The following is a 14,841-nucleotide window of genomic DNA, read 5'->3' as shown; positions in this document are numbered from 1 at the left end:
CGATTCCATTTGAAATTTTTTTCCACAAGTTCAAGCTCAAATGTAACTCTCGAAGCTAATAAGCCCAATTCAATTCAAACTTTTACACGAAAATTTTCAAAAGCTCGTTTCTCCGTGATGCCAGTCCTTGAATTTGAAAAACGAAAAAAAAAAATTCCTAAACCCTAACTCCGTAACTTTGGATCCTGCGTAGAAGAACTTTATTTTAATCAAACTGCTGATAAAAAAAAAACCACTCCTTTTCAAACAAAAATCTCCACCATGTAGAAAAAAAAAAAAAAAAAAAAAAAAAAAAAAAAAAGAGTTCAACACTCGAGACCCGGAGATAAATCCAGACACATCCACCCCGTAAAGAAAACCATCACTTCCTCATTGCCAGTCGCCTACGAGCGGCGTCTCATCCATCCCGAAAGTCTCTCCCCCTCCCTCTATCTGTTGTCTTTATTAAAATACCCGCGCCTCCCTCGTACACAAGAAAAAAAAAAAAAAAAAAATCTTGAGCAAGTGTTGTTGACCTTTTCTTCCCGTCTACGCCACCACCCGACTTCGCCGTTGCGTAACTGACGTGAGTTCAAGTTCAGAGCTTCCCTTCCCCTCCTCCTTCTTATTCTCCGCCAAGTTCTTTTCTCTTCCACGCGCGCGCCGCTTTGCTCCTCCACTATACCGACGCGTCAACCTTGACGGGCGTCCGACAACCGGGTGAAAAATACCTCTGCGCTACCGCCTCCTCCCCCTTTTTATATTCAACGTGATTACCCCGCCATGTTTAAAAAAAAAAAAAAAAAAAAAAAAGTGATTTGGTTTATCGAGTTTTGGCAAATTTTTCCGTGTACATCGGAGAGCTTGCGATTGGGTGGATTTTTTGGAACGATTCCAAAAGAGATGCTCGATTAGCGAAAAATTATTGTTTCCAAAACGAAGAAAAACGCGACCGTGTTGGCCATGTGGGTATACAGTGTTTCGATTCGAAGAACAAAGACTTGTGCTTGCGGTCATCCGACTGGAAATAGAATAAAGCACATTTGTTATACCTCTCGGCTCGATGAGTTAACGGTGTGTATGTACCTATACATTCGCGACAGGGAGAGGGTATACAAGTGCAGTGCATGGAAAATCCTGTTGACGTCAAACGAGCGGCGTGCATTTCAAGGTCAAATTCCTTCGGCGCAACGCTTGCAGGCGAAACTCATCATCGGCATTGGAACTTATATTTGTGTGTATCTACCCACACACTGTTAATGGTGCATTTTCTCCGATAAGATAAGCGAGTTCCTTTTCTCCCTCTCTCTCTGTGTGCCGAGTTGTAGTTGTTGGCGTTTTAGTTGTTGTATTTCTCTCGATAAACACCTTCTGTATAGCTGTCATCGAGATAAGTATTTTTTTCAACTCGTGCCTTTTGTGACAACAGCTGACAATTTTCTCTGTTGAATTGCAAATTGTCTCGATGCTGGCTGAAACGCAGAAAAGTTTGAACGATACGCGCACGTGCTTCTTCTTTTCCTCTCTCGTTCGCCTCAACTGTTCTCTGTTAATTTTTTTTTTTTTTTTTTTCTATTCAGCTATTTCTATCGATTTGATCTATTAGTTTTTACTTATGTTCTTCCCCCCCCCCCCCGGTTAAAATAATTTTAAATTAAATTCCATCAAGTGTACATGGGGGGGGGGGACGAAAAACTTGCCAACACTGGAATATTTGGCCGCATCTGCGCCGAGCCCGTTACAAACGACCTGTCAAAGCAAGCTCTTCCGCAGCAGCCCCGCGCCTTCGATCAAAATTTCAAAACACGGCCTCGCGTCGACGCGCCGCCTTAATTATTTCTTAAGGGGGACAGCAAGCGCCGGACGGTAAGTAATACACGACAGTCGAGCGCGTTTTATTTCAATGTGTCGTACATTTCCCGAGAGCCAACGGCGTAGCTTGCGTTGGAAACTATTTTTAATTGCCGTGATGCTTTGCTTTGGCCTTTTTCATTTGTTTTCCCTCGAGTACAAAAAAAGAAACACAAGTTAACCAGACCACCGGGGTGTGATTAAAAATTGAACTACCGAAATTGTCGAATGGCTCCTTGTTGAGTTGGAATATTTTACAATCTCGAGTGCCCTGTAAGTAAGGGCTGCGTTCATGCGCGCAACTGGTACAGTGTCGGTAAACCCGTTTATCGTCAGCCAACCGAGAGACAAAAGCTCGCGCTGGAGAAGTGTGTTCGCGCTTCTTATGGGCCGAACTTTCCCTCAACTCTCGAGTAAGAAAATTGGGCCGAATAACGAGTTCGCTCTGCGTGTACTTTTACTCTACGGGTTCCGTACGTGAAAATTTAAATGTTCGATGGAAAAAGTTACCGTGGAAATAACGGATAAAGTTTTAGCGACAAGCATTTCGTTGGAGTTGATGCGAACTCGTGGCACGGGGAAACTGTCATCTCTGACAAAGTTTATTTTTTTTTTTTTAGTCCAGGGTAAAGCTGCGTACGAACGATTTGTGTCGCGTTTTGAAATTGGATTCTTATCACGCCCGAAGTGAGCGCAGATACGTGGCGTATATCTCGTGAAGTGTACGGGTGCTGGAGGACCGAATTTCAAGGAAAAAACGAGAATAACCTTTTCGACGAAATCACGTGATTGTTGCACGCGACTGCGATTTTCGTTAAGTCATTTCAACAGATTTCCATCTTAATATTTGACCAATGGTACCAAACACACTTAATAGGCTGTAATTGACACAGTGAATCATTTATTTGAGCTGAGCTGTACACTGCACATCTTCATCCAAAGCTCGGGTCGTAGGTGCGAAAAAACACCGGCGAATCGGTAGAAATAGCAAAGGAAATCGTTGAAACGCGCGTGAAGGAAATTCCCCTCATGTATGGCGCTCGGGCAAATTCTCGGGGTGTATACTACTAGCTCGAAGGAGTAAAAAGGAACGAGGGAGGAAAGTGAGCGTGGCTGGTCGCTAAAAGCACTCGAGAAAATAAAAAAAAAAGTGGCGGAGAGGAGCACGCGCCGTTGGGCAGTAGTTGGACTGAAAAGTTATACGTACGTATAAAAAGAGCGGAGATGTATGGAGAAAAAAAAAAAAAATAGAGGATTTTGACGACGGATGTGTAAGGAGGGACCTTTTTTCTTTCTTCACTCGTTGGTTTGGCGTTTAGTAATTCCGATCTATTTTTATATTCCACGCAGGGATTCCGACTTTAGGGGATTTTTTTTTTTTTTTTTTTTTTTTTTTTTTTTTTTTTTTTTTTCAAGCAGTAAAATAAAGTCTAAATTTCACCCTATTTTATTCTCGAATCGTTATTTTTCGTAATTTTTCTTTTTCCCTCTGTTTCTCTCGAGATTTAAATTGAACGCGTCTCGCACTGGTATTTATAAAAAATATCGTAAAAAAGCGTGCAAGGATACCTGAAAAATACCAAGTGTCCTGCAATCGCGTGAAAAGGCACGTGCTAACTGGCATAGAAAATTTCGCGCTAGCAGCCTTTTGTTTTTTTTACCCTCGCGGGCTAATTACGCCCACGATATGCGGCCCCAGTGGCTCTAGTCGGAGGCTATTACTGGATTTAGCTGTTCTAGCTAGTGCTGTGTGGATGTTAATTGGAAGAAGGAAGGGAAAGAAAAGAACGCTCCAAGTTAGTGTTGAAAGCTCCTAATAGAGCTCTGAATTTTTTTTTTTTTTTTTTATTCTTTTCCTTCTACTCCCTCAGTGGTACGTAAAAAGATTAGCGAGTGAGTACGAGTAGTCTATTGCACTCATTTGTTCTGGTACGCGTAATTCAACTCATTTATATCGTTAATGCGTGCTTATGTCGTACCTCATTTACATTTATTCGAAATTGTTGTTATTTCAGACTTGGGCGTGGATAAGTATAATTTTTTGCCGAAAATGTGATACACGGTATTAAAAAACAAAAAAAATTAACACAAAAAAGCGAGGTATAGACAGAGTATTTGAATATTTAATTAAAATTTACTTTACATGCAGTAACTTTTATTATTGTACCTATCTGCTAGAGAAAAAAAATTCTTTCTCTGTACTCTATTGTGAATAGTGGCGAATGAAAAATTTTTTAATTAAAAAATTAATAAAGAGAAGAAAAAAAATTTCCTTCAGCGTCTTCCAAAATCCATAGGATAGTTGTGCCCAAGTCTGATTGTTAAAAAAATGCTCAATTAATTAGTTACGGCAATTACTACTGTTATCATCTTCATGATGAAGGTACACCAAGGTATAACGTAGCGACAAACTAATTGTTAATTAACCGTTGGCTGTGCATTAATCACGCGGAACGGATCGCAGTCCCTCCGGTATACCAATGATATCCACATCGATTCTCTGTATTTCGCTTTTACGACTTTTCAATATTCCGAGCTCACAGCTACCTCGGTTATTCGAGAGTCCAATTATCGTAATTGATTTCGGTCTCCGGTCTCAGGTTTCCTTACGCTGTATAATTAATTTTAAGCCCCAGCAAACGGCCATAAAATTTGTTACGTTTTTCCCTCTTCCGGTATACATTATACACACCCACTCTGCAGCTTATCGCAGCGGGGAATCCCGAGCTCGCGTGCACTTATCGATACATCGGCTCCGGTTTTTATCGACTCTTACGTAAATACGGGTTTATCGAGGGGAGGGTGGGAGCAGAGCTCGTGACTATCCGTCAGTCGCGTCCTTGGCACTGGGAGGGATTTTCCTTTCTTATTTTTCTTCGATATTAAATTCAGCGCGCCCCCCCTCCACCAGATTATCGAGCGAGTACATGGAATTGCAGTGAATAAAACATCTCCCCTCTCCTCTCTCTCTCTTGCCTCCACCCGCAACCTTGCTATAGAGAATTCACAACACGTAACTACCTATACAAATTGTTTATACGATTACGCAATAAATTACACAACTGATTCCAAAGGACTTTTTCAACCACCCTCATTTGCGGGTTGTGTAATTGCAGATCCGAGAAAAGTCGCAAACAGTGCACTGGAATATGAAAAAAAATTGAAGTAGTTTTGCATCTTTTATTACTAGTGCAGATGTTTCAACGTAATTATATTACTTCGAATAAGCTAAATATGAATTGTTAACAATTATTACGACATCGATCGATCAACTTGATGAAAATAAACATAAAGTATGCATACACGATACCGACCACCCCTCCTCTGCGATTCCCGGAAGAGTTTGAAAGCTCCTCACGGACCCGCCACTGCTAAACGTCGTACTCGGGGGATGTCAAGCGTCTCGCTAATTGCGAAAGGGAGTTGAAGCCAGACAGCCACAGTGCAGAGGCTCGATTGGCTGACACAAATGTACATCGACGTGGTCCTTTGTACGTATATATGCATACATAAATACCGTACGGGGGTTGGAAGTGCCCATAGCCAAGGCCACCTTCTAATGTGCGTGCACGTTTGATTGTCCTGTCCTACGTGACTCCCGCTCTTGTGGCCAATTGTGCCTGGGTGCACGTGGCTGCGGTTTGGCCTCCCGCGAAGTATATGTGAATTCGAATGTTGGGATGAAGATGGAAATATTTTTCTCCTGTACTGTTTGTCGAGAATAAAATTTTACTAGAAAACATAGTTTGATGCACGGAGACAAAGAATACGGATACGTGTTTTCTTTTTTTTTTTTTTTTTTTTTTTTTTTCCTTCGCATATGTGGAACGCGCGTCATTAGAGTAAAAGCCGCGCAACTTCAAGACGGGAGGATGCATCATGCGAAATTGCGGGTCCGAGGAGTGTAGGCCTCTCGGAAAACTCTCTGCGCGTTCGCCGGAGCGCAAACAATGGAAAACCGGCTCATTTCCACCCGCATCGGAAACTTTTTTGCCCCTCGAACTTTGATACATGCCCTGCTCCAAAAAACGAGAATAGAGGAGCTTTTTGCTCCACTTTTTCTCGATCTGGCAGTCGAAAATTGGCTCGAGAAATTATCCTCGCAACTGCGGTGGAGGGAGGGGAAGGGAAGGCTTGCGAGAACAAGTGACCCTCACTTTTGCACGTCCTTATTTATTTTCTCCTCTCTCCTTTAACCTGTCGCTGCTCACTTCCTCTTTCCTCCTACGGGGATCTTCAAAAGGACTCCCTCTTTTTCACGAGAGTAACGAAACAATTGGCCCCGTCCACATTTTTTTAAACTCCTTTCGAGCTCAAAGGACCAATTGAATAATGCATCCCGCTCCAGCGAAAGCCCCCGCCTCTCCAAAACTCTCGTCGGAGAACCAATAACACTTTTAAAACACCAAAAAAAAAAAATGAACAAATAAGTTTGAAACAATAACCCAACGCCCTCGCAACGCTACTGTCGTTCAAAATTCACACAATGGAGGGCACAATGCGCGCGCTCCAGCGAATCGTATGAATCCTCACGGCATTTCCAACGACTCGTCGCGCACAAACAAAAGCGCAGACCCCACATCAGCAACAGCAGGGTCGTCCTCCTCCACATTATTGTATACATACACTTTGCAGTCTGCTGGCAATGTATCTCCCCCTTCCCCCTCAAGATTAAGTTCACGGGAGCGACGAAAGCCTGCCATCCAGGCTGTACAGGGGAAGGGGGAGGAGCTGCATTGCGCCTCCGACGTGCTCCGTGTACGCGAAATGCAGGGAGAGCCAAGTTGGTTCACACCCGCCAACTGTGCACGCGATCGATCGGTCTTTGTCCCGATGATTCGAGGGACGTTGTAAGTTGGACGAGACTGGAGACAAACAGTTTACGTTTACTTTGCCGGTCTCTCGTCTGGATCGGTGAATAACCCCCTCGACTTGATTTATGATGAAAGAATAAAAAAAAAAAAAAAAGAAAAAAAACATCTCCCCGGCGCCATGTGGATATAAAAGAAACATCAGCAGCCTTTGCCATTAATCGACGATACGTACAACAACGAGCCGATGTATAATATTTACGCATGTGAGTGGTGATGAAAGGAGAGCCCCCCCCCCCCTTCGCCGGTAGAGGACTATTTTAATCAGCGCGTCATGCACGACGCGAGTGGCACGCGGCAGAAGAGCGAAAGAGGCAGTTGCGTTTCCGTCGAGGTGGCCAACAGGTCGCGCGAGTGACACGTGCTTGTGCGTGATTTTGGTGGAATAAAGAGCCTTTTTATTTTTTTGGGGTCTTCTTTTCTCTTTGAGAGTGAAGGGAATTTTTTAACTTTCCGTATCATGGGGAGGACGGCTGCGCTCAATTGGCGAGGCAAGTAAAGTGCGTCGGTGAGGGATACAGGTTTGGTCGCGCGTATCCGCCTTTCAGCGATCGCGATTGGTGTGTTGCTTCTTATATTGCACGCGTTGATGCTGTTTCGCGTTTGCATGGAACAGCTGACTTGGGGTTGGTCGCTATTGACGAGGTGGGGCGGATTTTGTACCGACGTTGATGCGTGAAACTCTTTATCTTCTTTAACTTTTTTGTTTTAATTTATGTTTTTAGTATCGTGGAGAGTTTTGTTGGTAGAAAGGAATGTCCGATTATCGATCGCCTCGCGCGAGTCGATGCGGCATTTTTCAGTCGACCCCGAAAATTGTTACGAAATTCTTTAGCCAGTTGAAAAACATAACTTTGTTAAGGAAAAAAAAAAAAAAAAAAAAAAAAAAAAGAATTTGTTCTACCCTCTTGTACGAAAAAGAATCGACATTTTTTCAAGTCAAGTTTTCAAATATTCAACATACATTTGACCGGTGCGATGAAGTTGTTTGAAACTTCATGCGTCTGACCATACTCGTATATTACTACTAACGGGCGATAAGCTTATCGTACGTGCAGTCGTACGGTCTCCAGTTTTTCGTATCTCGTACATTAGCTCTTCGTTTAATGTCCATGAAACATATGGCAGGCTATTTCACGTCCAGTTAGGAGAAAAAACCTAGAAGCGAAGAGAAAAAAAAAATAAATAAATAAAAAAGAGAGAGATGAATAAAAATAAACCAAGAAATCAACGCAAATATTCCTTCTTCTTCTCTCCTTATCCTTGGTCGTCACAACTAGCCCCCGCTCGCATGCTTTTACCCCAATTCCGCCTCCGCACGAGAATACACGCGTGTATACACTTGTCTCCCTATCTCTGCTTCCATCTCCGTATCCCTGTTACTCGGCTCAATCGACTTGGCACCTGCCCAACAAACCACTGTACACGGCCTACATATCCACGACCGAGCGCGAGAAATGCGAAAAATCCGAGTGGCGTCGCGAGCACACGTGTGTCTATATATATATATAATATACACGTTTACACGAGCGTGGACCCGAGCCAGCCAGCTATATATGCTCCATCAACACATACCTCCGGCTTTCATTCAAACTAGCTGCTGCGGATGCCTCTCTTCAGCGAATTGGCTCGGTCCGCATCTTACCAGCTTCTTCCTTCTCTCTTCGTACACACGTTTACAAATCAATTTCGATTTGCCTGCAGGCGACGGCTTACATTATACTCACACCGGTGTACAGGAATTTCCCAGCTTATTGTTTTTTCCTGCTAATTTGTAGTGTGAACCAATGCACGAAGTACCGCTTTGCGGGATATACGGGAAATACTTTCTTTTTTTTTTTTTTTTTTTGTCTTAATCATAACAGTTAACGGAACAATTTCACTCTTTTTTTTTCGTATGCTCTTGAAACATTAGGCGTGCATTGGGCAATAAAACCATTACGGGACGTATATATTTATTTCCGAAAAGAAACGGCCAAACGCTATTTTTAGAGCCTCTATTTATAGTAGAGGAGAAGGAGGAGGAGGAGGAGGAGAAAAAAAAACCAAACAAACAATGGTTTACCTTGTTTACGCGCTCCGTTGGTGACCGACTCGCCAATGCCTCGAGTCGTCATCATCATAATGATCGCGTTATTTCGAGAATTTCGCGAATGTTTATCCGCGCCGCGGCATTTAACGCTGCTGTCGTTTACACTCGTATACATGTATATATATACTTTACAGGTCATCAAAACGACCCAATTTTAAAATTAGTTTCAGTAGGTATATTATACACCCCCGAGCAATGTCCCCCTTTTAAACGTTGAAATCGAAGGTGTGACCTCCGCCAACTGAGTAGCGTATATCCCCCTGACACGCATACCAAAGCGTCGATTAAAAGTCGCTTTTAGGGGGAAGAAAAAAAAAAAAAAAAAAAAAAAAAAGCACACACACGATTGAACGAAACGCGGGTCCTCCCTTTGTATTTGCAGAGCCGAAGAAGGACAAGAGCGAGCCGAGCGGTGGAAGCGGCGCCGGCAGTGGCGAGCAGCATTACCAGCAGTCCTCGGACCCGAGCAGCTGCAACAAGCCAAACAGGCCCAACACCTTGGACACCGGGGGCCGCTTGGGTAGCAATCGTCGGCTCAACCCCGCCCGCGGCTACTGCCCACCGCCCCGCGTCCTCGTTAACGACCGCAAGGTCCCTGGACCACCCTTTGACGATCCCTCGGCAGGTTGGCTGCTTTTTTTTTTTTTTTGTCTCTGTTCCGCGCGTTTGAGGTTCGCCAAACGACGACTTTTAACGCTTTGCCGTTGTGTGTCACTCCACACTAACACCATCATCATTGTCACCAATGCAGCTTGCTTGCTTTTTTTTTTTTTTTTTTTTCTTTTTTTTAACCATGTGGTGCCCAAATTTTCTGCCAATCAGCGTCCCGAAACGCTGATTGCGCCACACATTGGGGCGAACACCACGAGCTTTTTCTCAGAGCTTTTCGACGCAGCTTGGGCAGTCATAGTATAGCTGTATCCTGGTGAAAATTGCTTAAACTCCAAAGTTTCCTGTTTGTAGTACAGCTTGCAACTGTACGGTACCGTCTTCTTCTTCCCCGAGAACAAACTTTTTTTTTTTCAGTATACACCTGAATAGCATGGAAGCAAAGGGGAGTTTTTGGTGTGGACTGTGTTTACTTGAATTTTTCTCCTTCCCCTCCTCCTAATACCTTGGAAATGGGCCAATTTTACGCTTCTCCTACTAACACGAGTTATACAAATTGAGTATAATACATACTTTATATCGTGTGATCGATTTTCGTAATAACAGCAGTGAGCGCACACACCGTGTACACCTTGTGCATTGTACTTATACTTACTTGGTAATTGCACTCGAATTGAGTTTCTCGTAAACTTGAGTATACATGTGCATATACCTGTATGGATACGTAATTTAGTAAAGTAATATTGGACTTTCCGATCACTCGGCGTATAACAAGGTACATTAATGTATTTATACTAACACTCAACTCACCTCGTTGTTGTACGATGTTTCATTGAATTGCCTTTTCTCTCTGTCTCGCTCTCTTTTCATGCAAAAAAAGAAAATATATATCTACTAACTCTGTGCTTGCGTATACTGTATTATTGTTAATAAAAACTCATGGTAACACCTTCAAGATCAACCAAATAATATAATCCATCATAGAAGAAAAAAAAAAGAAAAAAAAAAAAAAAAAAAAAAATGGCAATTCCAGCGGAAAAGGGTGTGCTTCACTCGGGTGGGGACGATCACCAGCAGCAACAGCAACAGCAGGTGATCGAACGATGCTACCCGCAGAACTTGATGCTGTCGGAGCTGCCGGAGCCACCGATTCCGCTGAGCGAAATTGGCCCTATCCCACCCCCGCCCATGTTCAGCTCGCCCAGCCCGACCCTCCTGATCCGGCAGCGGCAGCAACAGCAGCAACAGCAGGTGCCGCTACTCGACTGCGAGGATGACGGTTGGTATCTCCTGTTTACTTTTTTTTTGTTCTCCCACTCTCCAATTGTACACCCCGTACTTATATATACGTGGCACGTTGTCGGGGGGGTGCTATGAAAAAATTTGCAGATGACGAGGACATCGATGTCGACGACGAAGACATGTACGGGATCGACACGACGCGCGTCGAGGAGATACCGGCCAAGGAGCCAAAGTTCCACGCGATGCCGCTCAAAAGCGCGCTCAAGAAAAAAGGCGGCAGCGGCCCGGGCACGCCCCAGAGCACCCCCACCCAGGAGATCAGGCCGCTCACGCTGCGCCAGGAGCTCCACGCGTCCTTCAAGTACGTTCGCTCACGGGTTTCCGTGGAAATTTATACAGAATACGATCATGCTGTTTTTTTGTTGTTGTTGTTTCACTCGAAAAAAAAGAAAAATATCTACAAGTAAAAAAAAGTACAAGACTCGTTGGCACTTGTGGGTGAAAATCGTTTGTCAAAGTCATGTTTCAGGTGTGAAAAAAGATAAGGATAAACAATTAAGAGTATATTAATCGAAAAAAAAAAAAAAAAAAAAAAAAATCAAAGTAGAGATCATTTAGAAGATGACGTAGTGAATCACGCTTCTCGCCGTGCATTCGCCCATTAACACGCACATTATTTATCTTCGATCGCTAGTAAAAGAGAAAAATCTTATGTTTCTTATGCTTAACCAGAAGGCCTCCTTTAAGGTCTAGGATGAAAATATGGTAATTTTTTCGCAACCCTTTCAAACTTTTGTGTTTCCTTTGTCTACACTGTTTCTTCTTCTTCATTTTTTTTTTTTCCATCTTTTTTACCTTTTAACCGAGCAAGCATGCGCGGTTCCGTTAATATATACATACACGATCGTGCGATATCAGTACATCCCCTATATTGCATATGTATTTTATACACGTTTGAAAATAATAGACCAACAGTTTTCGTACTCCCTCACTTTTGGCATGAAAAGTCTAATTTATTAAGCATGAGAAAACAAAAGATAGGAATTTCATCCAAATATACTTCCGCAATGTCGATTCTGTCACCGTCAACTACAAATCACTATGTCAATCCTACAATTATTTTCGTATAAAGTGTCACGTAAAATGAAGATACTAAATGAAATAAAAAAATATTGGGCCTGAGTCTTCATTTCACGTGACTCGCATTCGCCAAATAGCTTTAGACACCCCAAATTCAACCTTAAAGAAAAAAAGAAAAAGAAAAAAAACTGAATTTGTCCACGCATCAGCCATCCCGAAAAATGGACAAAAAACAAAAAAAGGAATAACGCCCGTTCCATTTTGCAGTAGCCGACCCGTGAGATTTGGCCTGGCGCTGCACAGCACCATCGAGAACAAGGAGAACGCGAGGCCCAACAGCATCCGCGAGGACACGGAGTCGGACGCGAACGACGGCCACGTGATATACCGGGACGACTACAACGACGAGCAGAGTGAGTACACCGTTACACAATAACCGCGATGGGGGAAAAAAAAAAAAAAAACAACAGTGACGAAAATTTCCAAGTAAATGAGACACACTCGCGCGCATCAAGGAATCAGTCTTTGACGTCCCGCGCACTAATTGCAGCTGGCGTGTGCGCGCGCTACCACCCTTGAGTTTAATATTAATCCACCGGCACGGTATACGTGGGTATAATACAGAGCTTTAGCGGTGGCTGCTCATTAACGCCGACAAAGTTCTCTATCTATATCTTATAGCTTCGCCTTGCCACTCTGCGACCGTGAAAACAGACGACTCACGTGACCATGCCCGACTAAATTTATGTACACACGCACATGTACGGATTTCTCGTTTTTTGTTTTCCTCCAACTTACCGAAAAATCTTACGGACATAAATATATACATAAAAAAAACGCGAGGTGTAAGTACGATTCGTTGACTCATCCATATTGAAGTCTTCCGTCCAAGCGCGGGGGGGTGGTTCTCAAAATACCCCGACCACTTGTTCCCTCTTTCCCGGAAAAAAGGTGATCTTGGCTCGGTGACCCTTCGATCGAGCAACGCAACGCGCAAGTGTGCCAATAAACGAGCCGACGCGGAATTATATCGGGCCATTTGGGAAATCGACGCTACTCGGCCCAAGTGCGATCGGCCGTGAAGTGCGTTTGTTTTGCTCGTGGTCTAGTATATATAAGTTCTCGGCGAAATACCCTTGCCGTCCGTTAGTGCCTTTTCTGTACAACTTGTATCGTGATCTGTGCGGACGATGATGGACCGGCATCGCTGGAGCATGGAGTACAACGATTACTGCGACTTGATAGGTCGTTCGCTCCGTTGAATTTTGTACCTGATATTATATACCGCGATGGCACTTGTGGATTCTCCGATCGGCTGACGTGGACGCTAGTCCTTTTGTTTTCGCCTCAAGTGACTGATGCGCTTTTTTTCTTTTTTTTATTACTCGCGTTTTCGACGTGCATAGACGAGCGGTGCGTGATATTTTTGTTATACGTTCAAAAAAAAAAAAAAGCTTTACTACGACAGCAATCAAGTTGCCATTTTTTTTAATTGAATTGGCATCACCTACGCTGCGTGCGTACGAAATGACCAGGATGTATTCGCAACGGCTGTCCGCGGAATCGCAAAGATAAATCAAACGATCATCGTCGTTCGAAGAAGAAAATAAACAAATCGAGCCGGAGGGGAGGAGGTGGCAAAAAGTGACGACGAGATTTCGTAACTTGGTCGCGAAATTCGATCCCCGCTCGGAGCTGTCGGTGCCTATTTCGGGCGTCACGGACGGCCGCGCGAGTTGTTATCGACAGCTCCTATAACGCTGTTGCCGCGCGCGTTTTAGCGACGTGAAATTTCAGCGCCCGGTGCTCTCTGTTGTTTAAAATTTGCGTGACGAAACGGTACTGTTGGATTGAAAAATAAGCGTCCCGTACCGCTTGTTAATGTACAACAAAATGTTTTCAAAATTACTTGCGCCCGTGGGTGTGCGGCTACTTCCTGCGGATGAAACTTGTTTTTTCGCGTTGGGTCCGCGTATTTTTGGCAAACACCACTGACGCCATTTTCCCGGATCTCGGAACTCGTTTGAGAGCTACCTGTGTGCATATACCGTTTTGCAAAATTCAGCTCATTAGTAGAAAAACATTCGTCACCGGCAGAGCTATAAAACCCCTCGAGCGAAACAAATTGCACGACATGTCGAAACAAAACCGGTAAGGATAGAAATGTGAAAAGCATAAAACCATGGGCGTTTCAGGTCGACTCGCGGCTAAGATAGCGAGGAAGGAGTCGTTGAATCTTAAGCTGCAGCTTCGTCCCTCGCACCAGGAGCTGATCAATCGGAACATCCTTCAGGTACAGTCGGAAAATGAGAGGCAAGAGACCAAGGAGGCGATCGGCGCGAGGCTCATCAGGTGAGATTCATACTTGATTTTTTTTGCTATACGCTGTTGATCGTTGGAGGAATCACGAGATGGGATTTTTTAAAAGTGGGCTTTTGGTTCCTCTACCGATTTTGCGCATAGTTGAAGGAATATGTTTTTTTTTTCTGGGGGAAACCGAGTAATTTTCTTGTTTGGTCAAATTAAACGATTTTCGTCGAGATTAAAATCGCGCGCGTGCGGGTGCAACGAAAGCTCGTTCAAACTTGCGGAAATCATATTTCCAAGCTCATCGCACTTGCAAACTAATTTCGCGCGCAATCAAAAGTTTTCCAGCCATTATTCCAAATTAAACGGCAGCCCTCTTGCATCCTCTTTTAACAAATTGTAAATTGATCCGTGGGTAAAAAAAAGTGTACTCCAAACTGGACAATAAAAACAGAAGCAATCGCACAACAAATCCACGGGGTCGCAAAAAATATGGGCTGTAGTTTTAGCTGTTTCGACGATTTATTGGACGACGCGCCGTCGTTGATTTTCACCAAACAGTAATGCGTCCGCGCTCGAGTGACACATGTGTATGTACGTGCAACCGATGCCGATCCGATTTGTTTTTTAGTTTATGACACGGTACTCCGATGGATAGGGCGGTTCGATCGTGACGATGGACGCGATGAAATCTTGGCCGTTATTTATATTCGCGTTAAAAGACAACTGGGACATTTTCATTCTTGGCATACGTCCCATTTTCCTTTTTTTCCAAGTTGAAAAACGCACGCTGGTCTATCTCTCTCTTTT

At 43.7% G+C, this 14,841-nt stretch overlaps 1 protein-coding gene across 3 annotated transcripts in view; it reads left to right on the top strand.

Annotated features, from left to right (window-relative positions):
• The window catches only part of LOC106637783 (phosphatase and actin regulator 3), a 142,181-nt gene that overhangs the window by 124,972 nt on the left and 2,368 nt on the right, over window positions 1-14,841 (top strand). For 2 of the 3 annotated variants that reach the window (XM_089592808.1, XM_089592807.1), the window contains 6 exons: window positions 9,176-9,418; window positions 10,436-10,681; window positions 10,792-11,005; window positions 11,377-11,409; window positions 11,992-12,137; window positions 13,920-14,076. In XM_089592808.1, coding sequence (XP_089448934.1) covers window positions 9,176-9,418; window positions 10,436-10,681; window positions 10,792-11,005; window positions 11,377-11,409; window positions 11,992-12,137; window positions 13,920-14,076 — 1,039 coding nt within the window. The remainder of the gene's footprint in view (window positions 1-9,175; window positions 9,419-10,435; window positions 10,682-10,791; window positions 11,006-11,376; window positions 11,410-11,991; window positions 12,138-13,919; window positions 14,077-14,841) is intronic. The other variant, XM_089592809.1, reaches the window with a different exon arrangement.

This window comes from Copidosoma floridanum, unplaced genomic scaffold, assembly GCF_036245765.1.
Source record: "Copidosoma floridanum isolate Cflo_tuat_1 unplaced genomic scaffold, Cflo_Japanese_pri ptg000019l, whole genome shotgun sequence".
NCBI lineage: Eukaryota > Metazoa > Arthropoda > Insecta > Hymenoptera > Encyrtidae > Copidosoma > Copidosoma floridanum.
This window is presented reverse-complemented; position numbering and strand designations above follow the sequence as displayed.